At 47.8% G+C, this 20733-nt stretch overlaps 1 protein-coding gene across 3 annotated transcripts in view; it reads left to right on the forward strand.

Moving 5' to 3' along the window:
• NDRG3 (NDRG family member 3) overlaps nt 1–20392 on the forward strand; it is a 35169-nt gene extending 14777 nt beyond the window's left edge. The window contains exons 3-15 of one of the 3 annotated variants that reach the window (XM_066330510.1): nt 6479–6584; nt 7266–7386; nt 7857–7919; nt 8242–8302; nt 9920–10006; nt 12016–12072; nt 13293–13396; nt 13777–13842; nt 14304–14355; nt 15693–15740; nt 16367–16402; nt 16494–16545; nt 18856–20392. In XM_066330510.1, coding sequence (XP_066186607.1) covers nt 6479–6584; nt 7266–7386; nt 7857–7919; nt 8242–8302; nt 9920–10006; nt 12016–12072; nt 13293–13396; nt 13777–13842; nt 14304–14355; nt 15693–15740; nt 16367–16402; nt 16494–16545; nt 18856–19034 — 1032 coding nt within the window. In that variant the 3' untranslated portion in view covers nt 19035–20392. Of the gene's footprint in view, nt 1–6478; nt 6585–6638; nt 6765–7265; nt 7387–7856; nt 7920–8241; nt 8303–9919; nt 10007–12015; nt 12073–13292; nt 13397–13776; nt 13843–14303; nt 14356–15692; nt 15741–16366; nt 16403–16493; nt 16546–18855 lie in introns of those variants that run through there. The other 2 variants (XM_066330512.1, XM_066330511.1) reach the window with 2 other exon arrangements.
• The last annotated feature ends 341 nt before the right edge of the window (nt 20393–20733 follow it).

Genomic DNA, 20733 nt, shown 5'->3' on the forward strand with positions numbered 1-20733 from the left:
GGGACAGGAGAAGGTGTGGCCCTCTTTCCAGTGGCACTTCATCATCAAGTCGGCTAGTCTAAGTTGCATCCCTTACATGGTAACAACACTGCATTTTAGCCACAAACTTAGGTGGAGCAGCAGGTTAAGGAGCCCCAGAGCATGAGAAGCCATCATTGATATGATTCTGAGGGCAGAGAAGTGTATTCCATGTCTTCCAAGAGCTGCTCTGCAGTGGGAACCATAATGTATTCCAGATGAATATTCCTGGGGAAAAGGAAAAAAACAGCAAACCATAGAAAACTTCACTAGTTTTGCACTCAAAGTTCAGAACAAAACCTGCACATAACCAGAAAAGATTGTTGGACAATAAACTGGGCAGAGAGCAAATGCCCACCATCCATCACAGCAGAGACAAGGAATGGTGCCAGAAATCCAGCATGACTAACAGAAGGGCAGGGAGGCTATTGTAAACAAAGCATTTTTTTTAAAAGATAGAGAAAATGGGTTTATTGACTCTAGCATATTAAATATATGAACAGAACAAAGGAGGCAGAGAGGTTTTGCAAAGAGGAGAGAATTTGATTTGAGAGAATCAAAGATGAGAGATGATTTGCAAAGGGAAAAAACTCAACTGTCCTGTTTCAGATCTGTCAAAATGGAACATGGAAGAAAGGCTTAGGGCTAGTCATAGCAGAAAAACTAAACATATTTTTTTCTGCATGTAAGCTTGGCACAGAGCAACTCGCAGAGAGTACTGTGTTGGAATGCTCTTTGTGGGGAGTCAGCGCAGACCCTGCCATAATCCACAGTGTCTGCTGCAGAGGCTCTACAAAAGTAATGTTTATGCATTTGTAGCAGGTTGCCAGAACTGTAAGTATCAACCCAGGAGTTTTAAATAAGTTTAAAGATTAAATAGTTGAGGTGTTAAGTGAGAGGTTATGCTCCTCTGTTGAAGCTGCTGTGGTGCCGAGTGATTCATCTGTCAGACATTTTATAAGATAGATCAGAATTCGGAGGAGTTCTAGGAATTCACTGACCAGCTATACCAGACAGACTGATGAAATTAGCACCATATAGTGGATCAATTACACTGATAAATATTAGGAAAGGGTAATGTAAATTTTTAAATTAAAGAAGTCCTCCTCTGCAGAGCTATTACAGTTCTTCAAAACAGTCAGTAGTGACACAATAAAGAGAATTGTAAATTGTTAATGTAGCCTTGGATTTCCAAGAGACAGGACCAGAAGGAGTCTTAAGATGTATCTCTTAAGGGACATAGGAGGCCATGCAGTCAGAGAAGTCCTCTGATGGATGAAATACTGATTAAAAAAACCCAGCATTGGTTTTCACAGTCGAGATCACTTAAGGAGCACTCTGGAGATCTGTACTGGGACCTGTGCTGATTAAATACACTCTTTAGTGGTATGGAAAAAGTGATGGAAGGTGCAGTGACAAAACTTATCTGCCTTTGGGTAAAGAAAGTGTGCTACACATTGAGTCAAACCTTCCTAGAGTGGAAAATAAAAGCATGCGCTCAGGGCTGATGATAACCTTAGAGGTTACCATAAGACCTTAACATTGCAAGGGATGAGTGACAATGTCAGCACAAGACTTGTGACTTTCAGCAAAGCAAGTCAATCCTTGTTCATCAGGAACAGAGAACAAACAACCCCATTGTGCTGCTTTGTGCATCCACGATTGTGCCTGCATACATTTGACATCCTGCCAGTCCCTTTGGCTCTGCAAGGACAGATCTCCCTGGGGCAGTTCTGGAGGACAGCAGTATGGTCAGGGTCAGCTGCTGTACCACAGCTGGCTCCATAGTCCCAAGCACATCAGAAAGAAACCAAACGTGCCAGAGTTTGGAAGTGCCTGTTACTTTCCAGCACAACATTCCTACACAAGCAAAGGGCAAATACCAGGAGAGAACATGGCAGAATTGTGTTTTGGAACTGGGCAGCAGTTACAGAAGCATTGATGCAGCAGGACATCTCACTAGGCAGCTGTGAAGGGTATTTACAAGAAAGACATGCAGAAAGTGTGTTTGTCAAGGATAAAGGGTGCAGCCTGCAAAGTTCCTGTTGTCTCTCATTGAGTGCTCTGGTACCCACTGTAAGTGGGTTAGTCTGCTCTGCATTTGGGAGAGTAATACACCAGTAATACTGTAACTAAATAATAACTTTTTGGGGGCAGTTCAAGGTAGCAGTTGTATTGTGTAAGTATAGAGACTGTTGTTGTCATCTAAAGCATACCTAAGCTCTGGTTTAAGAGCTCTTATCTCCTGCTGTCCTATGGCTTTGCTACATGGGAGAGTTGTTATGGAGACAAACAGGTGATGGGGAGTCACATGTGCTCTAATTGTGTAGCATCTGAAAATGATTTTGTCCTTTGCAATGAGAGATTGAGATAAAAGCCTTCGAACTCCAGGGAAAGTTTCAGGGGAAATTAAGATAGCTGGAAAAACTGTCATAGAATTATCAGGAGGGAAGCTGGGGGTAGAACTCAGTCTTATTTCTCCAGATAATCTTGAAAAACAGATGAGCATGATACTCAATATGCAGTTAAAAAAGTAAAGGCAGAGACCCGTACCTAGTTGTAATGGCTGCTGCTTGCTCCCTTTTTAGACAGGAGAAAGCCTTGGAAAAGGGCTTTAAAAAGTAATATGCTTTATTCAGAGCAGAGAAGAGTAACTGCTTCCCAGAAGGAGGATTTCCATCTATGAATTTCCATGCTGTGGAACTAACAGGAGAAATAAGAAGTGGCCTTAAGCACTCCCAGTCTGAGCCATTGATGCTCAGGGCAGAGTAAGAAGTTTGCAGATTTAGCATCATATGTTTTTAAATGCTGCTTGCTGAGATTTGTTCAAGATGGAATTGCTTATGTTGTTGCCATGTTCAGGTGTTGTCCTGGCTTGAAAGACAGGTGTCTGCCAAGGAAGATGGGAACCTCTCTTGGAATGGAGAATATGACCCCCTTCCATCTGAATTATTATAACTTTGTAATTACGGGGCTTTCAGGCAAAGATATGGGAGAAGGAATAGCGGTTCTTTACGTGTGTGTCTGTGTGTGTATAACAAGGCAAACAAACAACAACCCCGGCAGCAACACCCAAGAGCCCAGAGACCCAGTCCCAGCCTTCTCCCGGCCACAGGCACCTTCCCCTTTGGTGCAGTTCCGGGCACAGCCGGCAGGGGCGCTGCTGGCTCCCGGCCGGGCAGGGCGGGTGCCATGATTCCCCCGCGGCTGCAGGGGGCGCTGTGGCGCGGGCTCGGCCGCCCCTCTCCACACGTGGCAATGGCGGGGGGCTGGCGGAGGGGATGGACAAGGGCCTTCCTTTGGGAACTCACGGGCAGCAGCCGCTCCCGGTGCGCCTCTGGATAATGAAAGGAGCTGCAGCGGGAACCTCAGGAGCAGCAGCTGGAACGGCAGAGGCGGGCACACACACCTGGGGTATCGAATAAAACGTAAGAAAATTCCTCAGCCCTAGCAGGAGCCCTGGGAGTCGGGCGGACACGGGGTCACACTATAACGAAAAACACGAGGCGGTGGCAGAGAGCAGCGGGGCTGGGCAGCAGCAGCCGGGTTTCTGTAAGCAGCCTGCTGCACGCAGCCGGGGAGATGCTCCCTCGGGAAGGGGGAAGGGTTCGGGGCCCTGTGGTTTTCCCCTGAGGCACCCGAGTAGATGGTGAGGGTCCTTTCCAGTCAGATCGGGTGTGAATAAGGTCCCAGTTCACCAGCTGCTCTTACGAGCAGAGGTTCACCCAGGGTAGGGAAGAAGCACTGCCGGACTGCACTCCGCACTGGCAGCGAATTCTTCCTGCGGCAGCAGCAACTTGACCTTTCCCCTCAGATCCCGAGAGCCAGAGAGAGTGAGTGAGGAGCTGAGCCCAGCCCCTCCTCCCCCAGCCAAAAATGTCAGGGTACCTCTGCCCTTCCCAAGAGAAAAGCCTCCAGCTAAGAGGCTGCAGCCAGCTGCACCCTTCCTGCCACCTTGGCCACTTTTGTCTCTCTTAAATACTGGTCATTGTCATTTCTTAGGCAACAAACGGGACAAAATTCCCTGAGAGAAAGGGAAAAAAATAAGAAAAGAAAAAAAAAATCTTAACCTCCTACATGAATACATTCCCTGTATTTGAGTCACTAATCTGACTGAAGGAGTATCAGGGTAGTCCCCTTTTCCTCAAATCGCTGTTTACGCAGTCTGCAAAGTCAGAGGAAGCAGGAGACCAAGAATTGATTATTAGCTGAAGGAAACTTTTCCTTCCCCACGTGAGAACAGAGATCCAAGCTCAGCTTTGGAAAACAAAAATGCAGGATGCTGCAGTGTGAAACATAGATGCTTGGATAGAGGCTCTGAAGGGAGATGGGTGTTACTATTTCTAGTACCTTGTCCTGTAGCTTACCTAATAAAAGCATGTGTGACCTTAGCAGTGAGTTCAAATGTAATTACAGAAAAGACAATGTTGCAGCAGACGTATTTCAATATCATCAGCTCTTTTGTTGCCTACTGTGCTTTTCTTGTCGTTTCCTCAGTTTAGTGTTTATGCTTCTGTTTGATAGTTGACCTTTTGCTGCTGCCTGTAGACCCTCCCTCGTCCCCTGCAGATGTCCTTGCTTCATGACCCGTGAGTCAGTTTAATTGATCTTGTGCTCAGGGCAAGGTTATTCCTTTTGCCACCCAATGCACTTCCCTTGGGCTCTGAGCCAGAACCAGCATTTGCCAGACCTCTCTGCGAGCTTCTTAACTCACTGACCTGGCAGAAGTCTAACAAAGCAAGATTAATTAAAAAGCAAAACAAAACAAACAAAAAACCATAACAGACAAAACCCCCACCACCACTGGATATTTTCCTGCCCACTTAATGAGTTCAAGCTGCTTATGGAAGAGCCTAGCAAGTGCCAGAACTGGCACAGACCTGCTCTTAGTGGCAGTCCTTAGTCCAGCCCTAAAGGGCGTAGGGAAGTGCACATGAGGATCTCAGTGCAGATGAGACTCAGAGGGTCTCTGGCCACTTTGGCACTTGCTGCACTCTCCATTGAGTTCACTGTGTTTCACCCTTCCAGCCACCTGCACTGCCAGTCACGTTCTCCAAAAGTTGCCACTTTATTTAAAAGACTCATTAACACTCGCAGGCTTGAAGAGCACTAAACTGGAGTCTAGTGCTGTGGCTACACAGCATATCCTTCAGAAGTACAGGACAGAGTTTTGCCCAGCTCAGCAGAGCAGCCCTGAGAGCTGAGACATGGGCAAGGGGCAGAGCCTGGAGGTTTGTGGAGGCTGAGGAAGCAGAGACTGCACCCTGGGCTGCCTTGTGCAGCCTTGCTGTGAGGTCAGGAATTCCTGCCTTGTGGTCACATGCTCGCTTTGAATATAGACACGTCCTTTCCTACCCCAAGTCTCCTCCAAGGAAAAAGGTAGACAGGTGAGCCTCAGGTAAGGTAATGTCCTCTCCAGATGGGTCTCTGCTGCTTTGTAGATAAGTAGTCCAGCTTCTGCACATGCACAGTGCAACAGCTGCATACAGGCAAAACCCAGCCCCATTTTGAGGACAAGGAAAGCCAGGGATGTCTTGTCATCCTTCAAAGGCAAGCTCAAGGTTTCAAGCTACCTCATGTGATTTGGCTAGGTCGGCACCCTCCTGTTGCCACACTCCTGGGGGCAAGGGGAGAGAGAGGCTTTGGAGTCCTTAAAAAGCACAGCTGGCGGAAGGAGAGTCTTGCACTACAAGAACTAAATCAGTCTGCCCCACAGTCAGCCCTCAGAGTACCCAGAAAGTGGGGTGAGGTTGATTTCTGATGTGCTGCAAGCCAGGTATTCTCACCAGTCCTGTATTTGATTTAATGACTTTCAGGTAGTTCAAGATTACTGTTTAAAAACAAATATTTAATATACTTAATGTAAACTAGTAAAACGTATTTTTGAGGTTGTAATGTCCCATCTTCAAGCTGAACCATGAGGCTTTTTCCTAAGCAGATATTTTCTTAAGAAAATAATTTGTTCTTTTTACGGTTTCTGTAAGAGCATGTCTGTCCATTGATTTCTGTAGATGAGAGAAGGGACCCACAGGTGATGTGTACCCAGCTTTCCTGACATTTCCACAGTTTTTCCAAGGTCCATAGTTATCCCAGAGATCCTGATCATGGGAAGATGCAGCCCCAGACCATTTGCACATCTGTACAAAAGCAAGCTGCTTTGGGCAGTGGTTGGACACAGAGTTTGGATAGAGAGATTTGACGGTGTTGTGAATTGGCCAGGTTGGATGGATCTTGGAGCAAGCTGATATAGTGGAAAGTATCCCTGCATGTGACCAGGGGGTGTAATAAGATGATGTTTAAGGTCCCTTCCAACCCAAACCATTCTGGGATTTCAAGAGCTGTACTGTGGATAGGAGAGCAGTGTTTAAGTGGGAATGATTCCCTTGCTGCTGGCCCTCAGTTAGGGTTCCCTGTGCAGGTAGCACATGTAACACTGGGACTCCTTCTTCTCTCTCTGCAGGAACATGACATTGAGACAGCTTTTGGAGTGGTTCATGTCACCATGCGGGGCACACCCAAGGGGAACAGACCTGTCATCCTCACATACCATGACATTGGCCTCAACCGTAAGCCCTTGCATTGCCAAGACCCTGAAAAAGTGATTATTCGTGGTATTTGCTTTTGAGCATAGGGAGTAGCAGACCTGGCATGGAGCTGAGATGAAGTCATTCCAGGGTGAAAAGATAAAGGTCTGCAGGAGGGAGAGCATGTGGGGTGCCCCTGTCCATTCCAACAGCCCTTGAAAGGTAGGGCCAGGGTGGAAAGGTGGAAATACATCCACCCAACAGTGCTCTTGCACCGTAGGGCTCTAGCTGACTTGCTGCACAGTGTGATAGGGCATCCATTCCCTGGGTGCTGGGCAGGTGAACAAGTCCCTTCTACATGGCTGCAGCAGCAGTGTAATGTTCTGGTGGGCTCAGTTGCTCTTTTGACATGTCTTCCCACCCAAAATGTACTGTTACATTCACACAGGTGCTCCTCTGTGAATGCTTTGAGTACCCACATGCTGCAATGCCTTGCTTTCCAGGGCGTTGCAGGCTGACTGTTGTTTGTCTGCCTGCCCTCCAGTCATGGCAGTTCCATTACTGAGACTCACTGCTGCATTGAGGCACAGCACATACACCATCCAGGACCCACTGCCTTGTGGGTTCAGTGCGCACTTGAGCTCCTGCAGGTGTGTGCCATGGTGTTTGGAGGGTGCAGTAAAACTTAAGGAAGTGTCTAATTTCTTTTTGTTGTTGTTGCAGACAAATCCTGTTTTAACGCGTTCTTTAATTTCGAAGACATGCAAGAGATCACCCATCATTTCGCTGTGTGCCATGTGGATGCACCAGGCCAACAGGAAGGAGCCCCCCCATTCCCATCTGGGTAAGAGCTCTGCAGGGAGCCGTGTTGTTCAGTCTGGACTGAGCTTGCAGCAGTTTAAGCCAGCTGGGACTGCCAGGCTGAGTGTAGTGGTAAGCAGGTGTCAGCAGAAGAGGAAGTGGCAAGATGAGGAAGTTTCCCAAGGGGCATTCAGCGAACTCTCCAATTACTGAGACATGGGTAAAGCCCTCACTAGTGCTGAGTCTAGTACCACCTTTCTGACTTGAACATGAATCCAGCACACTGCAGTTGAGCTGGCATTTCATCTGTCCGTCTTGCCACAAAAGTCTGACTGCCCAAAAGACCACAGCTCTGTGTTAGTCTTGCTCTGAGGGATGGGACCCACACAGTCAGTTGCACATTAATAACCCATGCACATGTCTGCCAGATATTCCTTGTCCTTCCTGCCTTGAGTGGAAACTGGAAGGTAACCTCTGTCAGCCTGTATTTAGAGGTGCTCTCTTGCTTTTCAGGTACCAGTATCCCAGTATGGATGAACTGGCTGAAATGTTACCTGCTGTTCTGACACATCTGAAGTAAGTCTCTGAAAGAAAATAGGGTGAGCCAGATGGATACCACTATTCCAGCACCTACTTCTGTCTCTGCTTGCCACGACTGATATGCTCACTGAGGTGTCCTAAGAGGCATAAGCATCTCCCAGCCAGTGTGACCCGGTCTGGTTCTATGCTGGGGACACTGTCTGCTACAAGGCAATTTATGGCTGCTGCATCATTGCTGCATTGTTTTGAAAACAAACCATAAGTGCACAGTTGGATGCAGAGGAGAAGGGTTTTGTCTCTAGGGATGCTTCATCTGAGCTAGGTTAGTCGTGCTGACTGTGAAATGCCTTTGTTTCAGCCTGAAAAGCTTCATTGGGATTGGCCTAGGAGCTGGTGCTTATGTCCTCAGCAGGTGTGCAGTAAGTATCTCTTCACTGCTTGTGACTCACGTGAGCTGTGGTCATCGCTGATCAGACTGACTGTGTGGGGCATGGGTAAAGTAGCATTCAGTGATTACAACAGGACTGCAGGGAGCCATGGGAGAGCTACCTCCATCCAGATGGTTATGCTGGAGCAGTCAGGGTTACTCTGAAGCTGTGCCAGGCATGGAAAGATTGTAATGTGATGCCTTTGAGTCAACAGAGCCCATCCTGAGTGCTAGGAGTAGCCACTCTTGAGTCTTCACAGAGACCAGCTGTGTTACTGTGCTGTATGCACTGTTTGTGGCACTAAAGAATTGATGTGGTGATGTATTGCAAACTGGTGTTGATGAGGAATGTGCTTTGTCACTGGAAGGAAGCAGATTTTGCTCCACCCTTACACAAGAGAGCTGCCTCTATTTCGGTATCTGCTTATAAATTTCTCTGTACTGTAGTGTTCATGTGAAATCAGTGGGTATTGTCTAGCAGCCCAGGAATTTGCCTGAATCTTTCAGAGTTAGTGTTAAAAAACCACAGAAATATGACATTTTCAGTAAAATTTTCTTCAAGTTGTTGAGTACAAAGATTTGCCAGTTGTTTAGGGTACTATAATTTCTTCAACCCACTGTGCTGGACAGCTGCCTCTCCTTGCACAATGTGCTCTGTTTTGCATTCCCAGCATTCCCTACAATCAGGATTGAGCCGGGGCAGTGTGAGGCACTGGTGTTTCACTGTTTCTTGCCTTCTCTATCATGGGTAGTTTTCACACTTGCTAAAGAGGAGTTTGTGCAAATCAGCCTTAGTCCTTATCAAAGTGCCACAAGGCTCTTACCACACTCCCTGGGCTGTGGGCAGTTTCCTGCTGAGGACAGAGATGTTTCCTTCTCCTTCCCATCAGTGCTGTAAAGCAAGAGAGCTGCCTTGGAGTGAGCCCAGAACTCAGCAGAGGCTGGTTGCCTCTGATTTCTGAGTTTCTGTTTGCAAGCACATAAACAGTTATGAGCAACTCATAAGTGCTGCATACCCGTGCTGCCCAGGTACAGCCCAAGGTACACTGGAGGGTTTTGGGTTGCTGGATGGAGCAGGGGAAGGGATGACTGCAGGCAGGGAGCAGGAGGGGTGCTGTCTGAGGAGCAGGTGCCCCTGTAGCTCAAGCTTTCCATTCTGCCAGGGCTTGGAGGCCTCAGCACTAATTCCCCTGCCATTTGCCCCATCTCCACTGGGAAGACTGCCTCTTCCTTGAGGAGAAGGAGATGCTCTCCAGGCACAGGAGCTTGTTCAGGTTCCTCACAGAGGTGCTGGATTGGAGCAGAGAAGGTTGCTCTCCCAGCCCTGTAACATGCAGGGCCTGAGCAGCAGCTGTGCCAGGTACACAGGTCACCAGAAGGCACTGTTGAGGCTATAGGTGCTGTAGAGCACCTCAGTGCCACAAGTGCTGCTGAATTGAGTCTGGGCTTGCTAGGAGCCACTGGCTGCCTGGCACAGAGTAGCTCCCTACTTTGTCTGCATTTTACTTAGTCTTGCACCTTTTGCAAGAAGCTTTCCAGCTGCTGCACCAGCTGTTGACCACTGTGTGGGCTGAATCATTCTGAGTGTGCCTCTGCTCTCTCCCTACAGCTCAGCCACCCTGACCTGGTAGAGGGACTTGTTCTTATTAATGTTGATCCATGTGCAAAGGGATGGATTGACTGGGCAGCATCCAAGGTGAGATTCTGCTTTCCCACACATTTGCTCTCCACAGCACCTAATGAACAGTGTGTTGAGTAAATAAAAAGGACAGAATACAGGAATTTTTCCATTTCTGGTGAAAACTGTACAATTTCATTTCTGTCCCTGCTACATTCTTAGTCTGGGTATAGTATGACCTCTGCCATAGGAGCAGGGGTGGGTGTGATCATGTCAATGAGAAATGCAGATAAACTGCTTGGATCACTCAGCTTTCCTCTTATTTAGTACTTCTGCTTGCAGGCTTCATTTAAATTATACTGAATGGATCTCTGTTGAGGTTTAGGTTTGCTGATCCGAGTCATGGTACTGTTTATGTGGTGGTTTTACATTTGCCGAATTTGTTTGCTAACTGAGAGATAGGATTTTGGGAGAAAAGGGCAAAAGCAGGCTCAACTTAGAAGCAAAAACAGATAGATTTTATTAACATACAGTAAGAGAGGAAAATAAGAAAGAAAAAAAAACCCCAACACAAATCAATTTCTAAAACCAACTCTTTGTCCTGCTACAAACTGTTCATTTTCTACAAACAGTATAAGGAGGCAAAACTCAGAACTCGAGATCAGTACTACTTATAAAACAGTCTTTCATTCAGTCTTTTAGTGAGAGAAGTCACTCCTATGGTTTGGTAACTTTGACACAAAAGCAGCCCGCCCACAAAAATCTGCATTTGTGAAATTTCTCCAGTCATGTAGCCTTTCCCATGACTACTTATGGGCCATAGATTTCACAAATTGGGGTGATACCTTTTAAAAATGAGGTGTTTAAAAAAAAATAAAGGATGTTTTGCAACTCAGGGAACAGAGATTTTCTTACTTCTTCACTGGCAGAGGGCTTCTTCTCGTCTCTCTCTATGTTCAACCTCTCATGGAGGCACCAAAATACTCACTCAGCTCATTACAGATACTTTTTCTCAAATCCATCAATCATCTCTCCAAGTTACACTGTCCACAATTTAAAATATTATCCTGTTAACATAATCCATAGGAGATTTTCAGCCTAGAACCAAGGCTACTCAACATCTCTACCATTTAAAAGTCACTCTTCCTTTGCTGACTTTGAGATCTCCATATTGTCCCTTTACATGTCTCCAATTTGGCCTTTTGTTTCATCTCCGAGAAGGGTTAGAGTTTTTAGTCTCAATCTGTGTCAGGAAGGAGTTAAAGGTTGCCCAGGCCTGCGGTGGTCAGGTGATCTCTGCCTTGGCAGCTGCAGATGTTTCAAAGCCATGCCAGTGGGGGAGAGGCTGATAGATACCTTATCTTCCACCCCTGGATCAGATGGTGTGAGCCATTAGCAGCTGCTATGTAAGGGCCATCGTGGCGTAGGGTGGGAGGGGGGAAAGATCCTACCCTATTCCCGGGCCAGGGTGCCAGCAGCCAGGGGAGCCTGGGGCTTGGTCCTGCCACGAACCCGCCCTGATCCCCACTGCAGCCCCAGAGCCACGGTTGGTCCGGCCTCCTCTGCAGGCAGCAGCTCCTGGAGCCCCGGGCAGCCCCGGCCACCCTGGGGACAGCCAGGGCCTAAGCCGGGCTCCCCTAGCCAGCCCAGGGTGTTACCTGCTCGCCAGACAGGAGGGAAAGAGGAAGTCTCCAACCCAGCTTCAGCTTTTATATGGGTATTACCAAAAGTCACCTTTCATTTTCTGAATGGTGAGAACTGCATGTCAATCCAAAACCCACCCCCCATAGGTCCCTGTCCTTTCCATAGAATTCCAAGGTCCTAGCAGGGAGATACTGTTTCAACCCATGACAGTCTCTTAATTAATCTCTTATTCTGGCCCCTTGAAGTTATTTAAGACTTCAGGTTTTTTGTAGAGCTGTGTTGCATATACACAGTTTCTTTGAAGCTTTACATGTCCATCCCAAGCTTCATACATTTGCTTCTTACATAATTTGAATAGTTTATTCATTGTTTTCTTTACTCTGAGTAGCTGTTTTGCAATGTGTGATGAAACTGCACTTTCCTCATTCATGGTCACTTTTCAGTTTTCAGGTTGGACAACCAACATAGTGGATATTGTCTTGGCACATCATTTTGGCCATGTAAGTACCCAACAGATGCTAATGTTGCCTGTACAACTGTACATGGAGCTATAACTTCTGCATGTGTCTGTTCCCAAATAGTTCTGGTCCATCAGGTAAGGGTTGTCACAGGCAGTACCATTTTCTCTGTGTATCAAGCTCACATCAGGGTTGGCATGCTGGGGGGCACACACATCCTCACTCTTGCCCTAACTGTCTCCAGGCCATGCACTGGTGATGGAACTCCTTTGTGGTGCCCAGGACACTGTCCACAGGAACAACTGGCAGCCAAGTTCTCTGTAGCCAGCATAGAAGCCTTTAGACTGTGGGTAGAGCACAGGTCAACTGGGAGCTGGCAGTGGGATCTTGTATTTTTCCAGACGTTGAACTGCTGGATTGGATTGGATGAAGATTCTGCTCTTCATCTTACCCCTTCAGTTTCAGCAGAGGCAAAACAGCCCCTCCTGAAAACTTTGGATACAGCAGTGCCTTCTGTCTGGCATTAACTGTTTTTCAACCATCAGTCTTACTGGGCTTACATGGATAGTGCCTTGTGCACACTGTATATGCCACACAGCAGATCAGTCCCTGACCTGGAGACTTCTTGCGGCAACACATCAGCACTAAAAGGAATGCTTCCTTCTCCAGCACCACTTCTCCTGTGCACATCCTGTCCTCTTCCCACTGTCAAGCCCCTTCATTGTATGTAGTGCTTCCTTGCATTCCCTGTTCTCTCTGGCTCTCTCAGAATGTAATTTCTTCTAAGAGCTGGGTGCTGGAACTTTCCTTTGGTCAGAGTCTTACAGCTTACATATTTTTTTACTTTGTTTCATTTATTAGTATTATTTCATATTTTGCTCCTTAAACATTAAGCATAAGTGGAGGACCTGCCTAATGCAGAGTGATTTGTATCTGTAAACATTACTGAGGCTTGGGGGTTAACTTATCCCATCTCAGGATACTTGTACTCTTGCAGTAGCTTCTGCACTGCCAGTTGTAAAAGTGTAGTCACATCACCAAAGCATGGCATGTACCAGCACATCAAATAAACACCTCATGTCTCTGGGATCCTTATCCCAGAGTCACTGCTCCAGAGGGTAGTCTGGAGTTGCTGCCCTCTGTCACTGTTCACAGGGAATGACGTGTATGAATACTCTTTAATGCTTTGGTATTTTTATTACTATTGCTTCTTTACTTGTAAAAACTGTTTCTTGTTTTTCAATTCTTTTGCTTTTGTACAGGAGGAACTGCAGGCAAATCTAGATTTGATCCAAACATACAGGCTTCATATTGCACAGGACATTAACCAAGATAACCTTCAGCTGTTCCTCACCTCATACAACAGGTATAGGATACCTTTTTGCCTGATAGATAGCTCCCATAGTTTCCCTGCTCAGTAGATTTGCTGCCATGTGTATTACCATATTGGGTATTGTTTCAGGGGAACCTTTGTCCTAAGCTGTTAACCCTGAGCAAAGCCTAGCCCTTGTGTCTGCCCCCACACCCTGTCAGACCTCAGTAGCTCATCTCTGAGCACACAGCAATGCCATGAGAGGATGGGTCCTGTTTTCTGGGCATGACTGCTGGGGCTCCAGCTCTGGGCATGATGTAGCTCTGAGCAGCCTGGGTGCTGGAGCCAGCACTCACGGTTGGATTTTATGTGCTCCCATGATAACCAGTTTGCTCTGCGGATTTAATGGAGAATTGATTTATTTTGTCTTTCAGTCGTAAAGACCTGGAAATTGAGAGACCAGTTGTTGGTGTCAATGAAATGATTGCAAAAACACTCAAGTAAGTTGTCTGAATCAGCCTATCTCAGTTGCTGACTGTGCAGTCTCTTCAGCAGAAACAATGTTGCTTCTCAGCAAGAACTGCAGCAAGCCCAAGCAGTGGGAGGACTATCCAAGACAGTCTCAGGCTGTGGTACAGGACTGTCAGCTGCAATGGGGCAGAGGTGTCTTAATGAGTCCTCTCGTTAAGAACACATTGAGATTCTCCAGAAGGCAGGGTCAGAGGCACATGTGTGCAACAGCAGTGGCAGTTGGTGTGCATGGAGGGGACAGTCTGGGTGTATTTGCAAGCCCTGGAGAATGTTTTGGTACAATAAAATGCCAAGGTGTGATGGCAGGCAGGGATTTTACTGAGCGTTTTTTTGTTAACCTTTCATGAAGGTGTTGGTTCACAGAGCTCAACCTCCTCAGAAACCCCTTTGATGCACTTGGAGTAACACCTCTGTTTTGACTTTTGCCCAGGTGCCCTGCCTTGCTTGTTGTTGGTGACAACTCACCTGCTGTGGAAGCAGTGGTATGTATCCATGAACTCTTTCCTTTTGTGACATTAGCCTCACAAATCACCTGCAACCCTGTAGTACTTTCACCTTGCTCAGAATTAGTTACAGACAGTGGCTCTTTGTCCGCAAGCTCTTTTTCAGTCCTCCAGCTACTCGTGGAGGAGCCAAGGCTTTGGGGGCCTGAATGGCCCTCAGGGCAACTCCAAGGTGAGGATGGCAGAATCTGAAGGAGCATCCGGCTCAACAGGTGATACAGAGGACCCTGTTCAGGATCATGTGTCCTTCCCTAGGCTCTGCCAGGCTTCTGCCTGCAGTTTGGTTCAAGTCTTGAATTGCTGTTGTTTCTCTGTTACTACCTGAGGATTAAAAATAACTGAATGTTACTCCAGTTCTTGTGGTGGGGAGCCATGTAGAGCTCTCTTAGAGCACTGCATCATCAGGAAGGCAACACTTAGGAGCTGTTGTCCTCTGCAGACACCCATAACCCACTTCCCTCCCAGCACAGCAATAAATGGGGCATGGCACAGGGTAATGTGGTAGTGGTGAATGTTCTCCTCCCTCTCAGCCAGGGATTGTGGGGGGACCAGGGGGTTGTGAACAAAAGCAGCTGTCTAAAACTGTGGAAGAATATAGGAGTCTCCTGAAGCAGTAACTTAAACCTAGGAGCATTGGATGCTCCATTGCATGGAGAGAATTTTCTGCCCATGGCCTGTTGCCTTGATCTGTTTGGTCTGGAAGTCTGAAATTAAGTGTGAAAGTTTTGACTTTCCTCGGATACTATCCTTGAAGGTTCCTATTGCTTACTGGCCACAGCATAGTATGGGATAGGGTCTTCTGCATCTTAGTGTGCTTGTCTGGCTGCCCAGATTCCCAGCCCAGGATAACCTCTCCTGCTGAGGTTGCTTTTCCTATAGATGCCCTGTCTATTTCCCTTTTCCCAGCAGTCTTAGAGAGAAGAGGTGGTCATGGCCTCCTTGTCTGGCCAAGAGACTGAGTGACCTCTCTCATGCTGCATTGCTCAGAGGTCTCCTTCCCTCCCAGTCTTGCTGTCAGAGCATAGAAGGTACTTCAGGGTTTTATAGTGCATCCCAATACTAGGGGATGATTTCAGTTGAAGTCATAACCTGTCATCACAAGATCCCTTAGATGGAACACCTGTCATTCCTCCCTGGATCTTTTGTTCATTGTTCACTTCCTGCGTGATCTCTGCTTTCTTGCTTAGTCCTTCCTGGCTCCAGAGAAGCTCCCATTGCTGAAGACAGCCACTGCTTCTGGTGCAACTACCCCACATTTTACATCTGAGTATTCAAGTTTTCTGTGTGACACCATGTCCCTCTCTACATTTTTCTAGGTTGAATGCAATTCACGTCTTGACCCAACAAAAACTACCCTTTTGAAGGTGAGTGCCACTCCATAATCATTCTGGCCTGCATAAAGACACTATTTTTGCTCAGCTCCACTTAGGTTTTTGCTTTTCATACATTTGGCTTTGAGAAGTTTATGGACAGTCATTCAGGGCTGTGCTCTCTCCTTCGTGGAGCCAGAGCTGAGAGGGAAGAGTTTGTCAGGGAGACCCCCAGTCCCTGCTTTATGGACACCTTCAACTGGCAGGGAAGACCCCTGAGAGTTAGTAGAGATTCCCTGCCTCCACCCTGCTCTCTGCAGCAACAACATCCTTTTTCCTGGCTTAGTACTGGTCCTTCCCATCCTCACCTGTGGCCCCACAGTGTGACAGTGGCTCTATGAAGTGCAAAGTGACAGGTTTGGGTAGAGTGGCTGGGGGAGAGGTGGCTGGGAAAGTGCTGGGTTTCTGAAGTGTGGCCTGAGATCACTTGTGACAGGCCCTCCAAGGTTCAGGGTTCCCTGAGCAGCAGGTCCATGAAGGGGACCTTTGCCCTGCTCTGACTGTGGAGGTGAGATGGTGGAAACTGCAGTGTGGTGCGCTCAGCCCTGGTGGATGGGTGGTGCTAGTGTAGTTTGGGGTTGTCCTCCTCTGCTCAACCTGCCTTTTATTTCCTGTTGCAGATGGCTGACTGCGGGGGCTTGCCCCAGGTGGTTCAGGTGAGACACACCTTGGCTTTCCGATGGCATTTGGGTGGTACAGAGCTCTTTGTTCTGTTTTGCACTAAAGCCACCCTCTCTGTTTCCACAGCCTGGCAAGCTGACTGAAGCTTTCAAGTACTTTGTGCAGGGAATGGGCTACAGTAAGTGGCAACACAACTTTGTTGTTTGGAGCAGGGTTGTCGTGAAGGGAACACAGGCGTTCTGGTCCATCTGAGCCCACTGGCATCTGTGTCCCTACTCCTGAGCTAGTGTGGTTGCCAGGAGATCCATCCATGCTGAAAAATCAACTAGTGCACGGACAAGCCTTAGCAAACTAGTGTTGTTCCCTAACGTGACTCCTTTCTGGTTGCTGTTGTTGTTAAAACCTTTTAAATCTGTCTTTGCACCAATCCAGAAAAATGTGTTCCCAAGAGCAGCAAATCTGTGCATACCTTCTCCAAATGGAAAGGAGGTAGCAGGGCAGCCCCATGACTACTCTGGGTATTAGAGATCCTCCCTTTCTCCTCAGATGTTCCTGTTTCTCTCAGACTCACCAGGGTTAAGCAATACTCCAGAACAAATACCTCTTAACAGCAGAACAGGTTCCAGGGTGATTTCTGAGGCACCCAGTGAGCCCAGAGAGAGCTGTGCTTTGCAGCAGTGCATGTCCTGCCCTATGGCTTCCTCCCCATGCTTGGAGGCAGAAGACATTGTCACCTGAGTGTGTCAGACTAACAGCTGCTCAGCTCCTTGCCCTTGGTGTTCCTGAGGAACTAAAGGAGAGGGGCTTCCTTACTTCTTTATCTCCAAGAAGGGCTTTACTACTGAGGAACATCAGGATAAGGGCTTCTCAGTGCACTTCAGCAGCTCTTTCTTCCCTGCTGGGGCCAGGAGATCCCTTTTGTGGATGATGAGCCTTCAAAAGCTGGAGTTAGGGAAGGGGTTGGTTTATATGACTGGCTAACCACTCAGCATGGCCACTGTGAGAGCTGGGACACTTGCAGCTTTGCCAGCTCATGGTCAGGGCTTAGCAGAAGCTATTTTTTTCCTCAGGGGTCTGCAGGTAACACAAACATGTAGGACAGATCTCCACTGATGGCCAAAGGAGCCTGATCATACAGAGAAAGATGCTCTGTGAGAAGGGTCTCTCAGCTTCACTGAGAGTGTTTCAATGTTCATGTCTCTTGTGTTCCTGATGTTAGTAAAGTCAGCAAGTGCTGTTGTCAGAGCAAGGGCTTCAGCAGAGCTTTGCAGGTCAGCCCTCTTGTGAGCAGGACATGCAGCACTGGAGAAGGACAGGCAAATTTTCTCCTTCCAGAATTTATAGCTGGTCCCAGAATAGTTTTCCCAGCTTTCGTGGGCAAGACTGTGGGACACTGTGGAGCATGGTCAGTTCTCTTGGGGAGAAAAAGTAGAAGCAAAACACAGGGCAGTGCTAGAAATACAGAAGCCAATTGTCCAACAGCTGTTCCTGTGCCTGCTGTACATGGGCTGAGGCAGCTGGATGTATATCTGCTGACACTGCAGGTGGAAGGTGAGGGCCTTGAAGGAGACTTGTAGCAGGAATCTGATGGTGTCATCCCAAAGACACAAATTTCTGTCCAATATCTGGAGTATATTGGACAGTATACACTAGGGGAAACACTGGTTGAGCAGGTGTGGGGTGTGCAGTGGGGAGTTAATGTCACCAGGTACAGTGTGATTTTCAGCTAAAGGCATTGAAGAGATCTGATGGGGTTTTAGGTGAGCTTGGCATCTCCCTGAGATGCTCATTAGCAGCTGTTCTTACAAATCCTGGGAGCTTTCAGTGCAGTGTACAAGCTGGGAACGGAAGGAAAGGTAGCTGGGACTCCCAGGAGTAGTGCAGCCACTAGTCGCACACTGCAACTAATTGGCTCTTTCCTATATTCATCCCTTTCCTTGTTTCATGTTGTTTCCAGTCCCTTATGTGCAGCTCAGCCACCTAAGCACTGAGTCAGGTACCTCCAACCGTGCATCCACCTCAGCCCTGGTCTGTGTGCTGAGTGGAATTGTTCTCCGGGTGCTTTGCTCTGTCTCAGCATGTCCTGCTGTGGGTGGGCTGATCATTGTACCATGTGTGCTATCCACCTTTCATTTGTATTTTGTTGATTGTTGCATGACTTCAGCTGTGTGGTTTTTTAGAATGATGAGACACTTTCAAAAGGTCATCCATGCCACAGCTGCCTTGGTTTGCACAAACACTGGCCGTGGCTGACTTGCAGATGATCAGTTACACTGCTGGCATTTGTTCACCTTCGACCTTTTGAAATTGGGCCTTAAACATCTTGCTTTAGACATGCAGAGACTTAATTCTGGCAGTGAAGAGTGAGTTTTCTTCCGAAGGGTACAGCTCTTTCTGTGCTTACCCAGTGACACATACCTGAGTGACTGTGGTCGTGGCTCCGGGAACTGCCTCCTTGTCTGAGTCCCACATTTGTTCTCTCTTACAGTGCCAGCAGCCAGCATGACCCGGTTGATGCGTTCCCGTAGCCACTCCTCCTCCAGCGTGGGCTCTGGTGAGAGCAGCCGCAGCCGGTCTCATGCCAGCACCCATGGGGAAGGCAGTGCTGGGACCCCAGAAGGAATTGACCTCCAGGCTGCACCTCAAACCATGGAAGTATCCTGTTAGGCAGGAACCCCTCTTCTGGATTCAGACAGCTCCACTCACCCCACTGAACCCACTCAGAATTTAGCATTTCATCCAACATGGCATTAACTGTTCTCTCTAACCTGTGCATGCCCATCCGAGCAGCCACCTCCTTGGTAGTCTGTACTTGACATTACTTTGATCTTTTCTGTATCCCCTTGGCATCAGAGTCTCTTTAAAACACGTTGACATTCCACAGTCTTGGTAAGTCCGATTACTGCACATGCTGATGCCATCTCCTGTTTGTGCTGTGTATCAATCCAGATGACAGCCACTGTCTCCCCTCTTCATTTAAATATAATTTCTGTGGCTTTGTGAGGTTTAGAATTGCTTTCTAGTTGTGCTTCTGCTAAAGGACCCTTGTGGTGCAGTTGGTATGTCCTTGGTGGGATGTGGGAAAGTAAGACCACGAGGATGTGGTACTCCAGACACTGGAGCAGGCAATGCAGTATGGAGCTGTACTTGGGACACAGAACCCACTGGAAGATCTGTGTCTCCCCAGGGCTGTTCCACGTGAAAGACAAATGGTTGGGAATACTGTCTTGGTCTTACCTGTGTATTTGTTTAAAAGGAGCAGAGTGATTTCTTACCTGAGCCTCCTGAAAAAGCAAAGCAATTAACCAGTAAACTACACTAACAAGGTGCACTATTAACCCAGTTCAAGGGATTAAACTCCAGCAGCCCTGGCTCTATACCACTTCTGCAACCCTGTGCTGCCCCAGCAGAAGGGCAGGATGCAGTGATACATAGCTGCTGCTCTGCTCTGGTGCAGGTGAATCTTTAATATTGAGCAGGTTGTGAAATGGGAAGCAGTACCTCTTGCCAGGTGGAAGTCTCAGAAACTTCTGCACTGCCGTCTCTGTGTCCCATTGCTGCTGCCCCAGGCAGAATCTCACATGGTGCAGTTATGTGGGGGCAGGGAACACCAGTGAATGTGACAGCCAGCAGTCGTTTATTCCTGGGTCAGAAGGATAGGTCAAGAAAGACGAGCAGTGAACACCTCTGTGCAGGTAGTAGGTACTGTCTGTGGAATTCACAATTGTGCAACCTTTTTACACCTGGCTGGGTCACCAAGGGTGGACAGCAGATGCTTGCTACAGGCCAAGGTCTGGTGTTAATGGGAGAAAAGGGATGAGTAGTCAGGCTGCTGCAAGTCTCAATGGATAAGCAGAACATCCTTTCCTCACTACTGAGCAGCCCTTACCCAATGGGAGCCAACACCTCCCAGGGTCATGCTCATGTTCTGCTCCATTTCAGGTAGGGAATGGGACCGGGAGGCTCTGCCTGAGGGGAACTTTGTACCGGTTATTGAATAAAGCTATAACTGAGTTTCATTGTTACGCTCTGTGCTTTTGGTCTTTCTGCAGGATCTTCTCCCCTGGGGGTTTAGCAGTCCTCCCAGTGTCTCCTGCTGCAAGCAGCAAACTCATTTACAGGGCAGGGAGAGGACTGGGCACCTCTGCACCAGAATAATGTGGTTGGCCCCTGGCAGAAGGCTGTCCAAGGGCATTGGAGAGCTGGCCTCTGCCAAAATGCAACTAGAAACATCCAGAATGGAAACAACAGGTTTGCAGCAGCACAGACAAGAACTACATCCCAACAGCCAGTGCTCAGAGCTACAGTGCTGTCCCTGGAGCAGTGCTCAGCACTGGCATGTTGCACAAACATGGCACAGAGCTAA

Source organism: Sylvia atricapilla, chromosome 16 (genome assembly GCF_009819655.1).
Source record: "Sylvia atricapilla isolate bSylAtr1 chromosome 16, bSylAtr1.pri, whole genome shotgun sequence".
Lineage (NCBI taxonomy): Eukaryota > Metazoa > Chordata > Aves > Passeriformes > Sylviidae > Sylvia > Sylvia atricapilla.